Source organism: Anguilla rostrata, chromosome 15 (genome assembly GCF_018555375.3).
Source record: "Anguilla rostrata isolate EN2019 chromosome 15, ASM1855537v3, whole genome shotgun sequence".
In the NCBI taxonomy this organism is placed as follows: domain Eukaryota; kingdom Metazoa; phylum Chordata; class Actinopteri; order Anguilliformes; family Anguillidae; genus Anguilla; species Anguilla rostrata.
Window position 1 is genome coordinate 12430756 of NC_057947.1, and position 18956 is coordinate 12449711.

Below are 18956 nucleotides of genomic sequence, written 5' to 3' on the forward strand. Positions count from 1 at the left end.
ACCAATCAGAATAACGTCTTATCCTGAAGATCCAGACGTGTTTACTGCAGGTCTAGAACAATAGGCCAATGTAAATGTCTGTCAACCTTAAGCGTTGTGATATGTTATGCGAAAAAAAGATAACTGAAAATGTAGCATTTTATTCGAACGTGTTGGGTTGCGCATATCTGTTAGCAGTGCAAACTGTATTTATTTGTATTACGAGCTAAATGACAGTCGCTTTATTCGTTACCCAATCGTAGCTCGGAAAGGGCGGGGCGTTGGCAGGAGTCGCCAGAGGCGGTCCACAGGCGTTCGTTTTCAGTACCGCGGACAGCGACTCGCACTTCACTGCAGGAAATCCTGAGAAGCAAATTGCTCGTATTGCCTACTGTATGCTGGATCTGCAACTCGACGCGAAGACTTAAAATTCAGTGCACCAATTCAAAGACGTCGTCCGTTTAAAGCTAGTGAAAACAAGCTTCTTGGACCTGCAGTCTTTTCTTTTTTCCCTGTGTGTGCGTGTGATAGTGTTTGTGTGAGCGCACGCGTGTGTAAATGCATGTGAACGAGACCCCCTTTTCTTTGCTGAAGCATTTATGTTTTACATGAGCAACGTTACGAACATTGTTTACTTTCGGTTATATACCCAATGATCATCGTCTATTTTGCTTATTTCCATTCACCATTGTGTTGTGATTTTTTAAATGTATTGCTGATTTCGGGGATTTTAAGTTAGTGCTTGATCATGCAAAAAATAATTAACTTTCCTAGTTCAGTTTGAACTTTGTACATCCATGATCCTGCATTCGCATTTTTCATTATCTTTTTATTTGTTACTCTTAAGAACAACCATACGGACGTATTTGGACCAAAAAATCTAATCAAGATGAAGTCACTCCATGACTTTATGAATTTTATTTGGGAACAGAAGGGAGCGTAGAGGAGCGCGAAGCTGCAGGCACAGCTAACGTTGAATTTCCGGAAGTTTTAGTTTAGACTTTGTCGACCTTCTTATTAATGTTATTTCAGTTTGATCGATAAAAATTTTTAGATAGAATTTGTAATTGACATTTGTATGACATTCCTTCAAAATGAAGAAGTTCCGGAAGGTTTTGGACGGACTGACAACCTCTTCTCCAGTAAATGTCGGTGGTACACCGCCTTGCAGTAGCGCGGCCAGTACTCCGACCACAGCGTCCACTCCCAGAGAAATCGAAGTGCAGGAAACACTTGTATCCGAAAACTTTCAAATTTGCAAGGTGAGTTTTTTTAATTTTTATCTATCTTTTGGTTCTTTTTCACTTCATTTTGTCTGACTAATTTCAGTGCTTGCTTGTAGAAGTTCGGTTGCCGGAGATGCGCTTCGTTCCAATATAGTCTATAGGAGATTGTATGTTGTAAGAAATCACAGTGGGGCGTAACGTTGTTGTGACGAGTGTAAGTCTACCGCAGGGTGTTGTGTTGTATGGCTGAATAAGTGCGACACGCTGAAAGTTTAGCTTGGTGTGTCACACTGTGAATCCTAATCCGGAATTCAACGTCGCGCACGAACGAACATATCCGACCTGACGCCTTTGACTTTGGGTGTGCGCAAGGCAGCAATTTGTTTTGCTGTAGATGCGTCCTGTTTTTGTCGCACGATTCACATCTCTGAAAGCGCGATTTGCGTCTCGTCAGTCTGCGGGCTACTTATTTCACTAAACACAGGGAAAGTGCAATTTAGGCACATCTCTCTCAAATTAATTGCCATTACCAGTCTCCAATCTGTACTGTTTTGGTGACCAGCTCGGAGAAAAGGCAGCGATTAAGTGATTTTATTCATATAAGGCCTATATCGGTTGAAATATTTATGGAGGAATTTTCCTTCAGGAAGACGCTGTTGTTAGGATTTCATTTCGAAATCTACTTCGCTGCGGAGCCTGCGCACGCTATTGGCAATGGTTATTAATTCCACACAGGCTTCGGTGCTTACCGATCTGTGTAGCGCTGACCTCATCCTGTTGTCATTTCATGCTGGTGCACAATAACTACCAACTGAATTCTTCGAGGGTCCTTCAGTTCTGGTCAAATTTGTGAAAATGATTCAGAGCCACTGTTATGGATCTGGTATATCCATAGGAAGAAAGGAAATAGTGTCTGGAATTGATGACATAACTGTTGTTACTCCCTTACATAAAAAGCAAAGGGCCCCGCGGTGCTATCCGGCTGATGTGATTTTCGTTGGGGTTATTTTTAGCAGCGACAGAGCCGGTTGCTGCGCACTGATGTACTGGGCGCTGACTACAGCGTTTATTCCAGGTTGGAGGAGCGATTATTTGAATCCAGTGTGAATTATTAAACAGAATGAATGGCCGGCAGTGTTGCAGCAGGGCGGAGGGGAGAGGAGTATAGTGAGACATTAACGCGAAAAAAACAGCTATTTACTTCCAAGTAACTGGTGCAGCACTGGCCGGGTGTGGAACCAGAGAAGAGATGAAACCGTGATCTGTGTGCGGCCGGGAAGGGAGGGGCATAATTCTCGATTTGGAATATTTAACTTTTTGCTGTCTCAGGTGTAATTCCATTGGATGCAAATAAAATTGTATTTATTTGCACACACATGCAGCCTCACACATAGGCACACACATGCAATTTAAGCAAGTTTATGGACGGGATGCATACTTCAAATATCATGTCAATGCATATTATTGCACAGAGTATTAAATAATGCAGCAGTCAAACTGAAGACTGTAATTTGTAAGACAGTAGATTATATGACAGAATAGATGCTGTCAGGACATCAGAGTCCATGTAACAACATATATTGACTGTCATTACTTGTGGCCATGCCTTAGAAACCCTTTCATTGTGTGTTGCATGCAGACCTACACTCTTGGACCTTATGGCCTCTGTGTGTAGGACCTCAGGCATGCAACATGATGGGGGCTCTTATATGAGCATAGTTTCATGTAACTAGCTATTGTGGTGCCCGCTTGCCACTTTTGTATGTTGCTTTGGCTAAAAGCATCAGCTAAATGATTAAATTGTAAATGTGTGTGCATGCGTGGGCGTTTGCGTGTGTGTGTGTGTTTGTGTGTGTCTGTGTGTATATGCTTGTATGTGGGTGTGTGTGTGCTCGTGTGTGTGTGTGTGTATCTGTTAGTATACGTGTGTGTGTGTTTGTATATGTTTGTGTGTGTGTGTGTTTGTGTATGTTTGTGTGGGTGCGTGTGTGTGTGTTTGTGTGTGTGTATGTTTGTGTGTGTGTGTGTGTTCTGATCCCCAGTGTGGTGGTGACTCTGTGATGCTTGTGGTGCAGTGTGCTGTGCTGTGCTCCATTAAGAATGGCCTGCTTTTATTGATTTCACTGTTGTTCTGCCACTTATGAGGCCCGGTGAACAGGCCATTACATGATTGCATTCACTCCTGTTTAACTCAGCACACCAATGGTACCATGATCCTCACCATGATAGCACTGATGCTAGAGGGTGGAGCATTTCACACACTTTACATGTTTTGTATGTTATCATTTTTTCTGTATATTATCATTTTGGTTGTGCATGTACAGGATACAAAACCAGGGCGCGCATAAAATAGAGCTGTTTATAGTGTTTATTTTAATTTATAATTTGTACTTCAAAAACTCCAGCACTAAATCTGATGTTTTGGCAGAGCCTTTTTCAAAGCTTTCTCCCAGCACTCCCTTGAGAAAGGCCAAAACAGTTTTGTGCTGCCATTTCGGAACTACACATTATAAATTATTTATTGCACTCCGGTTCTGTTAGACTCGTCTCCGATGATTGATTTTGTCATAGCACTGCATTTTTGGAGTGTTACTGTTAACGTCTGCTTTTCGGGAGTCTTCTTTATTGACTAGGTGTATGTACAGTGAGCTCCATAATGTTTGGGACAAAGACATGTATATATATTTTTGATTTGGCACTGCACTCTACAATTTTAGATTTGTTATCAAACCGATGTGGTTATCATGTGGTTAAAGTGCAGATTCTCAGTTTTTATAAAAAGGTACTTTACATTTTGGTTTTTCCATATAGAAATTACAGCACTTTTATACATTATACATACCCCCCCCCCCAGGGACATATGAATGAAATGTAAACAAAATTAGTCATGTTTAATACTTTATTGCATATGAACCATAGACATCTCCAGGTGTTCAGTATCTAATGTGGTGTTGCTCTGCCAGGCCTGTACTGCAGCCAACTTCTGCTCCTGTTTATTTCGGGGGCTAGTGGCTTTAAGTTTTCTCTTCAGTGTATGAAAAAAATGTTCAATTTAATTTATATCAGGTGAATTACTTGGCCAGTGAAGAATTTTACAGTCTTTAGCTTTGAAAAACTCTCTAATTTTGATTTAGCACCATGTTTGGGATCATTGGTTTGCTGTAGGATGAAGTGCTATCCAATCAGTTTGGAGGCATTTTTCTGAACTTGAGCAGATAAGATGCTTCTGTACACTTCAGAATTCATTCTGCAACTGCTATCAGCTATAATTTCCACATGGTGAAACCAAAATGGATAAAAATACCCTTTTGTCTGTTTTGGAAAAATACATCAGTAGGCTATGCATTAGAGTGTAAGACAGGATCCAGGATCCCCCCAGTCTCATCTTCTTTGAGGAACAAATGTTCCGGGCTGATGGAGGTTTGTACAGAGGGGGGGTCCTAAAAGAGCTATGTCATAGAACTATGCATTACTTAGCTGGTAATACACTCTAAAGGAATGTGTCTGAGGACTGAATCTAATCAAACTCAATCCATTTCTCTGTGTAGACGTCCACTTGGTTTTCACACACACTAACCTTCACAATGCACGACATAAACGTTCTCCTGTAGTACTGTGTGTGACCTGTAGAGTGTACAATAGTCACTGACACTCCTGTAGTACTGTGTGTGACCTATAGGGTGTCCAATTGTCCCTGGCTCTCCTGTAGTACTGCATTTTACCATTACAGGGTGCAATAGTCACTGACTGCAGTAGAATTGTTTGATCTGTAGGGTATAAAAGCTCTTCTATGGGGCCTGCAGGGTGTAAAATATAAAAATATACTGTACTGTGAGTAAATATAGTCTACATAGCCCTTGTAGCATGATGCACATGATAGTGGTGTCCTTACCAAGGAGATGTCACCATGACTCAGCCGAAATACCCTTTTTAGTGAATTAAAACTCATTATGGAGACTGATAAATCATCGCGGTCACATGCCGACTGAAGAGATGAGTTGTGCAAGAGGTATGTCTGTGTAATTCCAGGTGCGTGTGTGTGAGTGTGTGTGTGTGTGTGTGTGGGTGGGTGGGTGGGTGGGGGGGGTCATATATTGGTGGGCTCCAGGGAAACAGGCTGGGCCCATGGAAGTGGGCATGGAATCTAACCTGCACCCCCCCCCCCCCACATACATTCTCTCATACATAATATTAGCACATTCCTCTGCTAACATACGACAGGCAGCCATAAGAACATGCAATACCAACTTACATGTTCACACACAAACATACAAATTCATGCTTACTGTGCATACACATGTGCGCTAACCAAATAAAGTTATTGTTATTCAGTGGTCCGGGCATTACAGTAAAACAGACCGTGTGTAGTGGGCTCTGTGTGTGTACATACAGTACACACACAGTGTGTGTTCCTGTACACACACACAGCTTTCTTTAGTGTGTTGTACACATGAACACATAATAGGTTTTAGTGTATTGCTCTACACGCTTACGCACTCACACATACAAACATTAGTGTCCACTCTGTGCCTATACCTACGGGTGGCTATGCACTCTGGTCCTGCCTGTATGAGTGTTTACTCTGGTGCACACACACCCCTAATAGCCTGTAAAAAGAAAATGAATGATACATGAGACACTATGAAAAACAGCATTTCTACAGTAGCCTGGGATGAGCTTGATATCAACAGTATTAATACAAATACCCATAATACTGTTCAACCACCATTAAATCTGCTCTATTAGCATACAGATAAAATGGCTTTCTGTCCTGGTGAGGGAATATGACAGAGGTGATTAGCAATTAAATAGTACACATGTGAAAAAACATTTAAGCAAATTGATTAAGATGGCGAAGTAATTACCAGGCCATTAAATATGTTGTAGCTGTGCAAGATAAGGCCTCCGGTCTATCCAGCTTGCTGTGAAAATTCCTTCTGCTGCAGAGGTTATTCTCCCTCCAATTTGCAGAGACCCCAGATAGCCCCACTTGCTATAGGCTACTCAGAATTTAGCTCCCCAGTCTCTCTCGCCATTTCAAAACAATGTCAGAGCACGCTCAAAATCTCTTCTGTCAGCTCTCCCTTCTACTGGCTGCCCCCGGGTCCCACACGAGTCTGCACCAGCTTACAGAGGAATGCCCTGCAAATGGCTGCATCCTGTATCACTTTTATGAATGAACATTTTGATAAATCTTAAGTATGTTGTAAAGACATTGTTAATGGCTGAAAGAGATGAGTGCCGTTATAGAGTTTGTGTATTATGAGATTGAATGGGCTGTGCTCTCCTAAAATAGCTGTGCGTAGAAGTGCACATTCTTTAGAACAGTGGTGCCCAATCGTGTGCCATGGCGGGCTGAGAGTATGCAGGTTTTCATTCCGCCTAACCACTATACCTGCTGATTTCACTAATGAACACACCTTCAGCCAGAGGGGGCAACTAATTAGTGAAATCAGCAGGTGAAGGGATTGGTTTGAATGAAAACCTGCACACTCTCACTTCAGGTACTGCGTCGCCTGAACACGCTCCATGCACACCTGCTCACTCTGCTTCACCTGCCCTGTGTGGGCCGTCTCCCCCTCACCAGTGCCCAGGCGCACACACACACACACACACACAAGCAAGTACTTCATGCATTATTAAACCCTTGTAAATGTTGGAGTCACAAGCTGAGGTGCAGGTGGTCCTGCGGTCTCGCACAGATGGTGTGAAGATGTACATCACTTATGTAAAGATCTGCTGTGGTTTGACTCACATGCAGGTGACTTATGAATATATATTATTGTACTCAAGGTCATACACCATGTATTCTGGGCATTTCACTGCATATTCTTACAATACTGTTTTGAGACATTTTACTTATTGAATTGTAGATTGTTGTTGTCAAAATGTGAAGGCCGATCATTTTAGAGGTGTTATTCTTATAATAGGCATGCTCTGTGTGATCATTCTGAGAGAGAGAGGGAGAGAGAGAGAGACACTGCAGTGAGACTGTGAGACTGTAATCTGACCCCACCCTTCCCCAAATATGGTTCAGTCTGTTTTAACAGCTTCTGAAACTGAGCCAGTTACACAGAATATTTAAGAGGTGTGGGAATATTCAGTGAAATTTATGAAGATGAATAAAAAATGAATAAAATCCTTAAAATCCTTCTGCTGCAGGGTCATTGTGTACCTGGTGTGGCATAGGGAGTGTTTATAATCACATATCTGTGGCATGACACAGCAGGCCAACTGAGCTCTGAAATTCAGGTGGCTCCCTAGAAATCCGCCCGGCGTCATCGTGTGGTAAATCTCTGCTCCGTCGGCTTGGGCGTGCTGGTCTTTGGCTCAGATAGGGTCGGGTGGAAAAGCAGGGACGGGAAATGGGTTGTAAAAAAACAGCCCTGGACGAGTGGAACGAACCACAAGCTCTAGGGCAGCGTTTTCAGTGTGGAATACACGGCTCACAGGAGTACACCCTGGCTCCACTGTTCTCCTAATACAGCTTTTCTCATCTCTAGTACTGGAGAACTGTAGGGTGTGTGGTCGTTCTTACAGAAAAAAAAAATCTTCCTATACAGCAAAGTGAAATTTTTTGTAACTACTCTCTTTGCTGTGAAGCGTGTTGTGCCCGAGCTGTCTGTGTGTGATTTATTTATAAGTGCATTCACTCTGCTGGTGACTCCATCATTAAGTTTTCATTTGCTCTCAGGCCTGGGAGACATTAAGGCCCCAGAGAGCCTGTAGTCCTCTCTTTCTCTGGCTCCCTGTGCCTGGCTCTGCACTGCTGCCCGACATGGCCACAGGCGGCTGTGGGGCACGACGGTCCGGCTCCCTGTTAGGGGTGGTGCGTGGGGAGGGGGGACGGCACCTCCCTCGCCCGCCGGTCGTCACGTCTTTGTCTGCGCACAAAAGGGAAGCCCGTGTGTTGTGTTGTGTTTTGTTTTTGTTTTCCTCTCCAGTGTGGGCCCTGTTTAATGGTCTGTTTCAGCAGCTCCAGCTGTGTGAGGCTCTTCTCTCTCTTACTCTCTCTCTCGCATACGTGTGTGCGGCCCTGCTGAGAGGAACAGAGAGTACCCTTCCTGCAGCTCTGCAGCAAACTGACCAGCTGTCTGACGTCCGCACGCCCACACGCGAGAGCATCCAGATACCACGCAGCCCACGTACCACGCTCTCCACATCAGCTTCAGCTCCCGTGAAAATCTCACCGCATGCCGCAGTTCAGTACTGCACTGCCTAGCTTGCATGGGTGGGAAAATGCTGAAAAAATGATTGAAGTAAAAATAAACACGTCGCTGCTGAGAGCAGAATGTGATCTATGAATAAAATGGCTGAAATATGAATGAGAAATTGTAAATGCCTCAGCCAGATACTGAAAGGGGACAGTGGGCACGTTACATTAATTTTTCAAGCGTTTCACTTCTCTGTGTGGAGTGAGTGCCTCTGCCTTCAGCTGAAGGCTTTTTACAGGCCATGACAGAGCCAGGAGCTTAGCTGCAGGCTTTTATGAGCCTGCACAGAGCTGGGAGACTCCGTTGCAGGCTTTTTACAGGCTTTGTAGTGTCAGAAGACTCAGTTGCAGGCTTTTTATAGGCCTGTGAAGAGCTGGGAGACTGTTGCAGGCTTTTTACAGGCCTGTGAAGAGCTGGGAGACTTGGTTCCCAGCTTTAAACAGGCCTGTGCAGAGCTGGGAGACTGTTGCAGGCTTTTTACTGGCCTGTGTAGCTATGGGAGACTCAGTTGCAGGCTTTAAACAGGCCTGTGCAGAGCTGGGAGACTGAGTTGCAGGGTTATTACCAGCCTGTGTGGAGATGGGAGACTCGGTTATAGGCTTTTTACAGGCTTTGTAGACCAGAAGTGGATGGTGCATGGTGGCAGGTTCATGTAGCATGCTGCCATACGTCGTAATGTAGATTTTACAGCTACCGTAGCCCTACTTAAGCAGGGTATCACTAGAATTCTGCTTATAATATGCTTGAAAATTCGCTTGAAAAAATGGGAAGTCACAGGTTGCAGTTTTTTGGCTTGTGTTTTTGACACTAGCTAGCCATCAATTTAGTCATTCGCATAGGTTAGTTAGATTAGCTTGCCTACAACTGCCATCCAGTTCGCCCAGTGCTTTGCAGTGCTTTGTGCTCAAAATTTAAAGGACCTGACCTGAACCAAGCCCAAGAGGAACCACTTGTGGTGTTTCTGAGGTCATAATTAGACATTAATTACATTAATTAATTACAAATTTCACTCACAGAAAACCCCTTACCTTGAAAGAACCTAGTTCTGCAGTTCCTTGGTTCTGCTGAGATACTGCTGTCTCTGTTAAGCCTGGCTGTTCACGCCTTGTAATGTATTGGGGTGGGGCCAGGCGTGTGAAAGCTGTAGAATAAATATCACTGGGACGTGGCTGGGGTCAGCCATTGGCGATCGGTGGCCATGTATTTTCAAAATGGCCCTCGAAGGTCACATCTCTCTCCTGGTCCAATGAAAAGTGGATGTCATCACTCAGGTACATGAGGCAGGCAAAGCCGTCAGGCTTTAATCGCAGGCAAAATGAAATTAAAGCCCATAAGCTGAGCCTTTCATTCATTAGCAGAGTGAATAATGACTGGGATGGCATGAGGCAGGTCTGACATGCTGCCCACTCACGCTCACACGCTCTCCCATCCACACAGAATATGCTTCGCTTTTCTTCTGCTTTGGGTAATCACTGATGCTCTCTCTATCTCTCTCATTCTGTCTCTTTCTCTCTCTCTCTCTGGCTTGCATCAACCGACATTTGTCCTTAATGTCCTCTTACAAATAAATACAAGTGTTACTTCTTTGTTCTGGCAGTCTGGCAAGGCGATTACTTAACTTGTCAAACAAACAAATACTGTTAGCATTTAATAGTCGGTCAATATCGAGGAAAATGTTGATTGAACACAGCCAACTCTCCTGACATTTCGATACTTTTTATCTGTTATCCATTTCAGAAACATGCATAAATTATTAATGAATGAACAGAAACAATTATGAATAAAATAACAAACAAACAGAGGCTGTGAATTCTCTGCATGCGCAATAGGACCACAGATGTCTCTACTCCTTGAAATGTTTCCCCTTGGTGCTTCTCTTCAGAAGCCAATGCTAGCCTTGGAACCTACTCTTTATTCAAAGTTTTAAGATGGCTAATAATCAAACAATAATATAAATCTCTAGTACTCTTCAACATCTCATAATTCTTGTTAAAGTAAATTACAATGGGACTCTCATGAGGCAACAGTTTTTATTTGTAGCCAAAATGATTGCTAATCGATATTATAACCTGGGACTAAATTAACATGTACATCAAATGTGCCAAGGTCTTAGATATCTGGCAGGTTCTTTTTATGCTTTACTACACCAAAATTAAAAAACGAAGCATATTTCGTATTCATTGCACTATTGTATGTATAGTTTGCACCGCATAACATTAGACAGTTGCTAACATTAGGCAGCCAGCAGGATTAGGAGTGTGTTGACGTTTTGATCATTTGACTGTTGGTTCTGATAGAAGTTATTTCTGGTGAGTTTGAGGAAGGTTATTGAAGTGGATAAACAAGCTGAGTTCTACCAACAGAGCAGGATTGCATAGGTGGAAATCTCAAATGGACACATGGTTTTTTTATGACTTTACGAATTAAAATTCATGAAATTGCTTGCCAGGGACTCATTGTAGAGGCAAATCTTTGTAGTGCTCAAGGACCAACATGACAGAGGACGAAATGAACTCAGGAGATTAATTTGGAAAAATATATAAATAATATGCCTAGATGTACTGCACAGTCTGTTCTCCTTAGCATTTATATATTTCTTAGTTTTAATTTGAACTCAGATTGAAAGCACAACACATTCATCACAGTATTGTACTCTATGTACAATTTTTTTATTATTGCACTGTTATGTGTACCTTGCCACAATCCGTTCTTCTCCTAATTCATTTAGTATTCAAATGCTTGACGTTATTTCCGATGTAATCCTTCTTTCAGACGGTTCGCCATGGATTTCCGTACCAGCCCACTGCTCTGGCGTTTGACCCCGTTCAGAAGATACTGGCCATCGGCTCCCGGTCCGGGGGCGTGAGAATGTATCCTTTCTGTTATGTCTTCGCATGCAGTTCATTTCCTGTATTTTGTCAAAGTGCTCGATATCCAGCCCTCAGGAGAGACTGTGCATTGCGGTGATCACGTGGGAGTTGGAGGTAAGAGTTTAATTCCACTGGTTCTCCTCCCTGCTCACCTGTTGGCTTAGGTCTGTTATTAGTCATGTGACACGCATACATGTGGGCGTGTGTATATGAGTGATTGGTAGGGCAGGACATGGCGTGCAGTGTCGAGAGAGATGCTGGAGTTTCCAAGTGATCTGACACTCCCCCACCTCCCTTTCTCCACTCCTCCACCTTTTTCTGTCTGGCTTCGTCTCCTTGGAGCAACGGGAGTGCTGGTTTTGGTGACTGCTCAGGCAAGTTCAGGCTAACAAGGAATTTTAATGATAGGCAATACTGTGCCAAGCGATATTGAGAATCTTATAACTTCTTCCTCATGTGTGCTGTATCTGTAGTTTCTACGCATCTCCTGTCATCTTCATCTGCAGGAGTGGGTTGTTTCTCTGGAGAATCAGAGACATTTTACAGGCTTGTAGCCATCAACTGTATTGTCCTTGTATTTATTTAATTATGGGGGCGAAGCTGTTCCAGCACAATAATTGTTCTTCTGAGATAGCTGCATTGTGAAAGGTTGTATAATGTCAGTGGAGCCTTGTGCATTGCATGATTGTGTGAGAAAAGTGTGTCACATACCAGGTTGCAGACTTTGATGAGCACTCTTGGAAGATGAAACAGCTTGTTTATTTATATATGTACGTATGTTCACTGAATTTTTCACTGGGAGACGCGGAGATGCTGTCTTTGGAGAGTCACAGTGGGACCCAGTGCTGGAGAAGGCACTGAGGCCTCATTTATCAAAATTTTCTTGGATCTAAACTTAAACATAATCGTGAGATCATTTCCCAAGTTGTGTTTGCACTTATGATTTTTAAAAATAACTGAGACTGAAAAAAAGCTCACTTTGGATTAAAGTGGAGTATCTACATCTTATGCACCCGTGATACATAAATGTCAAATGAACATCCACTTGAACATGAACATGCTTTACAGTAACCCAGTCTTGTGAATGTGGCTGATAACAGCCATTTCTCTCTAAATAGTGTTGCATTTGAACATCTCTTGCACTCTTCATGCCTAACATTGATTATCAATTAAACGTTATTCTTAAAGTACGAACACAGCCCACTTCTGGGCTTTGCGGCAGCTATCAAATGTGCTCCATATAACCAGCAGGTAATTAACTTACGTCTAGAAGTCTATAGTATATGATATATATATAAGCAGGATAGTCAAGGACAGATAAAGGACAGATTAAAAAGGGGATTTTCTGAACAGCTACGACGCAAGCCACCGTACAATTTGATCGTAAGACTGTTGAGGCCCCTGGTTAATTCCCCTCACTTTGCTATAATCAGCCACCAGCCTGATCCTTTAAAGAGTATGAATTAGGCTCTTTGAGAGAAGGCTTGAATCTTAAGCGATCTGCCCAGTGGTGAGTACGCATTGGTTGAACTATACAGGGCTGCAGCGGTTGTCAAAGATCTGTGCTGATACCCCTTGATGGAGAGCAGGCTGATGTTAGTGTTAGGGCTGATCAGTTTAATGTCCTGTCTTTTGAGGCTTTTGGCAAATGCAAACATTTCACTTAAAACATAGTTTTTGTTATTAATACTTATGGAAGTCTGTCTTTTGAGGTCCAGTTGTCCTCAGACATTATCTTTGAGGTTTGTGGTTGAGGAGCTGGGCATGTACTGTAGGTTCAAATTCCAGGTCTGGGTACACTGCCATTATTCCATTAGGAAAATATTGAGCAAAAATTTTTCATTAGTTAGAAAACCTTTGAAGCAGATCTGGAGGCATAGATCCTGAATGCGTGCAGAGGTTTTCAGCAGTCTAAGTAAATGAGTGAATTCCTTTCTCTCTGACCTTCAGTCCCTCCCCGTCCTCTCAGGTAGATTAGCTCAAAACAGCTTTATTGCAGAGCTTTATATTCCGTCATGTTGTGGGAACGCATAAAAGGTTGGCAAATTTGAAATAACTGCATACCGAATATGCCTGAACCTGGATGATACTAGATTTGCCCTCTCTTTCTTTCTCTTTTATTTATCTTGTTCTCTCTCTGAAACTCGTCCTCTGTTCTGTATCTGGCTCATAACTGAATCACTTCCTGGGCCCGCAGACCCACCACACTGACACTTTGCAGGATTGCATTTTTCAGCCCCAGTTAAGAAATCCATATTGATCCGCGGAGCAGTGGAGATGAACATTCAGACGCCTGATCAGTGTTGATTGCGTGTGTCTGTACGCGTTGGGCGCATGTGCTGCGTGTGTTAGTCGTTTTTATGTGGTTTCTTCAAATGAGTGTGAGGGCACGTGTGTGTGTGTGTGTGAGAGAGAGACAGAGAGTGCATGTGTGCATTTTCATGTGTGTGCGTGCCAGAAGACTGGATCTATAACATTTCCAGACAAAAGAGCCCCTGACAGAGGAAAATCAGGATCAGTCATTCAGTAATGATTAGGTGGCCTCAAAGCCAATACAATAAAAAGCTCAGGCAATCTCCATCATAACACATTAATGAAGAGGAGGAAAGAAACACTGTATGCTCAGATGTAATTACTGAGAGTGCTCAGTGGCTCTGGTCTCTTTACCAGCACGGAAGATTGTACTGTAAGTATTCTGTGATCACCTGTATAATTCAGACGTTTGTGTAAATTCCAAAAATATGTCACACCAATGAGAATTAGATCCCTGGTCTGTGAGAATGAATAACTCAGAGTATTTATATACGGACTGCTGTATTACAGTGATGACAGTGTGTGTGTGTGTGTGTGTGCACATGTATGTGTGGGTACGTGTGTGTTTGTGTATTAATGCGTGAGTGTGGATGCAGTGCAACACAGCATTTCATTTCATTTATAAGCAGCTTGTATGCACCGTGAATACAGTGAGAAAGCAGGCCACAGATGGAAGGCTGCTGCTGCTCTCCTCTTTAATGACAGTCTGAATACCTGCTGGGTGGAAGAGATTGATCATAGGACCTCACTGCTGTCACCAGCTCTCTATTCAAACCTGCAGTTCTGTTTTCCCACACTCAGTTAAAACCATAAAATCAGAATGTAAGCTATGAGCTGTGCAGTCTCTCTGATTGGCTGTGAGGGTGATGAGGTCTTCAGTATTGTGATTGATCTCTTATTACATTTCAGTTCCTCCCAAGATTTCTCCCTACTGGAGGTATTTGTTTTACTCATGTGCTTGTTATTTGTGGGTTTAGGTCTGGCTTCTGATTGGTTCTTGCTCTGTTTTTGCTCTTGCTTTGTTTTTGCTCTTCAGCCACTCTATAAAGCTTCTTCGTGGCAGTTTTCTGTAAAAAGCTCTATACAAATGAAATAGATTTGATTTGATTCAATACTGCTTAGGCAATATGACTTTTAACTTTATGGGAATGGTCTTTCAAAGCATTATGGGTAGGATTTGCCAGTATGATTCTGAACATTCATAATTCTGGGTTGCTTCTGTTTTCATTTTTTATTGTGCGAATAATATAAATGATTTGTTGTTTTAAATATGAACAAATGGCTTGCCCATGTAGGCTGAAAGTCCATTTTAGTGCTCTGCGAAGCAATACGGAGGCATGATGTGGTTTATTTAGCCCCAAGGGGCCTATGCTGCACTATGACTGTCTGAGGTAAGGTGAGGACAGCGCTAAGAAGCTCAGAGCAGCATGCGCTTTGCTTTCTCCGAGGTGATTCATCCTGATTCAGCCGCGGAAAGGCTGTCCTGCACAGAAATGATAGCTGAGTGAAAAGGGAACAGAGATGCGGTGTTGTAATGCCCTCATTGTTTTCTGTTTCGTGCTGTAGGGAAACATTGCCCATTTTTTTCATGAAAGAAAGACGCTGCCAGCGCACTGTAACTATTTGCAACAGCGCATCTCTCAACCATTTTGTCTGGGGGCCGAATTCAAATAAGAATGTAATTGCTGTAGTCTGATATTCTGTTTCCAGGCTCTGCAGTGTGTACTTTCGGTAATTTAAGCGAATTGGAGACAGGAATGAGGGGGTGATATATTCAGTGTGTTATATTGCAGGGTCTGGCCAATGCTGAAGCTCCATTTTTCACAGGGATACTAAGCAGAAAGCTGTCTTCCTAATAAATGACTACTGTCTAGGAGGAAGAGGTTAATGCTTATCTTTCAGGCTTAATGATTATCTTTCAAGGTCATGTGTAAATGCTTATAGTGATATCCGGAGGCAGGAATTATACATCATGCACATACAAATACTTCAAAACCGTGAAGGTGTGGCTGTGCATGTTTGTAACTGCACAAACAATTCCAGTGTAATCAGAAAAAAAGGTCTACATCCTACATCCTACTGTCTACATCCGCATTGAGCCATGTAGTAAATATCACTGAATATTCTCACCTCCGGAATTTTCTGTGTGACTGGGTCAGTTTAAGAAGATGTTCAAACAAACTTCTCCAGATTTGAGGAAGCGTGGGGTCAGATTAAAATCTCACTGCAGTGTGGAGTTCACACCTCTCTCTCTCTCTCTCTCTCTCTCTCTCTCTCTCTCTCTGTTTCTCTGGTGTCAGTGCAGCTGTTCTCTCTCCCCTCTGCCACATATCCAGATAATGGGTCTCACTTCTTCTTGACTGTTCTCTCCACAAATGAGTGAGGTGCCAGAGGGGCAAGCATGATTCAGACCACCCTGTTTCCATCTCCATATACACACTGCCTTACTGTCAGGGAATGGAGAAAATGAGCTTTCTAACATGGCTACACGGGGATACTGAAGCCCCTTTAACCCGAGTCATGTGACTTTCCTTACTCCAACCCATGAGCATTCTGTTCCAGCCTTCCTGTCCAAGTCAGAGCTTCCTGTCCCAGTCGACAGCGCGATGCCTTTTAAAAATGGCTTTCGAAACGCACCGCGGCGCGAGGGGAAACAGAGCTGTGTTGTTGTGACAGCTGCCATATTCTTGCGGTGGTCATCGTGACAGCGGGGGACGAGGTGACAGTGACAGCTTCATCCACACTCCCGCAGACACGCGTGGAACCTTCCAGATCCGCTTTCTCACTCTCCGCCGCATCAGAACGTGCAAACTGGCCTTCATAACATGGGAAGGGTGAATCAGCGTACGAGTGTGTGACAGATCCAACAGAGGGATATAGAAAGAGAGAGAGAGAGAGAGAGAGAGAGAGAGAGAGAGAGAGAAAGAGAGGATCTGGACTCCACAGAGAGAGAGAGACAATATCACTGGGGAACATCACATGAAAGCAGTTAGTAATGTCTGCTCGGGTCACTGGCTGTGTAAATAGGCCTGGAGACAAATTCCCATGAGGCTTTGCAATTTTCTTTGCTCAGGTGACATCATCTAACAACTCTCTGTGTATTTACATGGTAGCTCCCCGCATTGACTCAGCAGATGCTGTTATCCAGAGCGACTTGAAGATGTGGAAGTATTTGTGTCAGTAAGACAAATGTGGGATAGCACCAATAGGCACAGAATAACAAAGTGTAATGTCAGCAAAACGAAACAAAAAAAAAAACAGTATTGTACTTAGTATTGTAAACAAAAGTACATTTAACCTGTTTACATCACTATGCCTATTGCCTGTGTTTACATAACCAAGCATGATTAATATCACAAAAGGAGCTCCAAAAAAAGAAGAGGGTAGCTACAGACATTTGAGCCATGGTGCAGTCTGAAGAGATAGGTCTTCAGTCTGAGTCGGATGGCCCTGGTGCTCACTTCTCCGCAGAACTGAATGTGTTTTAGATGCAGCCATTGATGTCGGCATGTTTCGGCGCTAACCCTCAGATCTCTGCAGGAGTATTTTCTCATTTCTGTGAGCGGCAGGCTCCTCCTGCAGCGTGGGCGCTGTGGGCTCGACCGTGGCTACGGCCTCAGGGCACCTGTGTGCCATTGTGTTCTGGATCACATCCACACAGTAAACACACCTCTAGAGAGGCGGCTATAAATACAGTGGAAAGGAGGAAGGAAGCGTGAGTGAGGGAGAGAGAGGGGGAGAGGGGCGTGGCTCCTGTACGCGCTCGTCTCCGCCGCGGAGCCCTGGTCACACGGGGCCCTCGGGGCGGAGGCAGGAACTGCAGCGGCGAGCTGCACACACGCAGGGAAAGGTCACTGCACTATGAATGACAGCACAAAGGGGGAACGTCAGCGTGCTGCCGTAAGGCATGGCAGAGCCTGCGAGCTCGACCCCAGATGCACCTGAGCGCTCATATGCTTTGTGTGTGTGAGTGTGCGTGTGTGTGTGTGTGTGTGTGCATTGCATGTGTTTACCTATGTGCGCATGTGTGTGTGCGTGTGTGTATGTATTTGCGCGTGTGTGTGTGCGTGTGTGTCTGCGTGCGTGTGTGTGCGCGTGTGTGCGTGTGTGCTTCCTTACCTTGTTGATTGTGAGAACACAGCAGCAGCAGAGGGATTATATTACAGTGCTCTGCCCATTATGCAGCACTGTGCCTACAGGCTAACAGCAGAACCTTTATGCTGCAGTGCTGTACCAGCAGGCTAGCAGCAGAGCCTTTATACTGCAGGCTAACAGGCAGTGGGCACAGTCTGTAGTAATTCAATCTTCTCACCCATTTTCACCCATTACTGTGGAGGTCGCGGCCCACCATAAGGGATGGCTGAGTCTGTGAGATGGGAGGCAGAGCACTGCAGAAAACAGATCTGAGATGCGCCCGAGTGCTGCCGCTCTCCGGGTGAGGAGCTAGCGGGGGGAGCTAGCGGGTCCCCGCCTGACCCCTGCTCCCATCGGCGTGCGGGTCTTTGATGAGCCTTTTCACTCTGTGAAGTTTAAAATGGCTGTTGACAGTTAGTGCTCCCGGTCCCAGGAGAAGGGGAATAGATTTTCTCAGAGGAGGAAGTGCTGAATGGTGCAACCGTGCTAAAACAGCAGGGAGGTATCCCCGGTGAAAAGAGTCCCGGTGCCTGCTTGTAAAGGAAAAAAGGGGCTAGGGGACAGGAGATAGGGCATAGGTGGGAGGGCATAGGGTGCACAGTGTAAATTATATATCATAGGAGGGGGTCCAGAACTTGCTTAGAAACTGTAATCATCTTGGTTTATCTAACACACTCTTCCCCATGGTAATTTTCTAAGTGCTGTGAAATTGTAGGTTATTATTGTGTTTTTCCTTTATTGGGAATATTTTTCCCTGTGCAGAATGGATTAGGGGAAAAGTGGGGTAACGTGTTGGATCCCTGTCCCCTGGGGATGGGATAATGGGTGCAGGTTTTGGAGGGGGGGCGGTCTCTGAGGACAGTGGTGAGGTTCAGTTTCATAGCTTGAAATGGCTGTCTTTGTTTTGGCCCGGTGTCCATCGTCTGATGGGCGAGGTAAGCGAGGCCCGGGGGGGGAGGAGATACACGACGGCGCGCTGAAATACGCGGGAGCTTAATGTGCTCATTTAGATACCGCCGCCGTCGCCGTACCCTGCCGTGCGTGTTTCCATCTCATGTTTTTAAAGAAGCGGTTATTCAGGTCTGACAGGCTCGCCACAATCCTGCGGTTTGAGCAGCTCCACGGTACCCCCTGCGCCCTGTGTGCCTATGCTTTCTGATGGGGGGGGAAAGACATCCAATACACGGTTTGAGAGTATTCATATTATATTTCATATTTAT

The 18956-nt window shown here is 44.1% G+C and overlaps 1 protein-coding gene across 10 annotated transcripts in view; it reads left to right on the forward strand.

Moving 5' to 3' along the window:
* The first annotated feature begins 258 nt into the window (after positions 1–258).
* LOC135241075 (syntaxin-binding protein 5-like) overlaps positions 259–18956 on the forward strand; it is a 99207-nt gene continuing 80509 nt past the window's right edge. For 3 of the 10 annotated variants that reach the window (XM_064311193.1, XM_064311196.1, XM_064311192.1), the window contains exons 1-2: positions 266–1241; positions 11192–11289. In XM_064311193.1, coding sequence (XP_064167263.1) covers positions 1074–1241; positions 11192–11289 — 266 coding nt within the window. In that variant the 5' untranslated portion in view covers positions 266–1073. Of the gene's footprint in view, positions 1242–11191; positions 11290–18956 lie in introns of all 10 variants that reach the window. The other 7 variants (XM_064311189.1, XM_064311188.1, XM_064311194.1 and 4 more) reach the window with 5 other exon arrangements.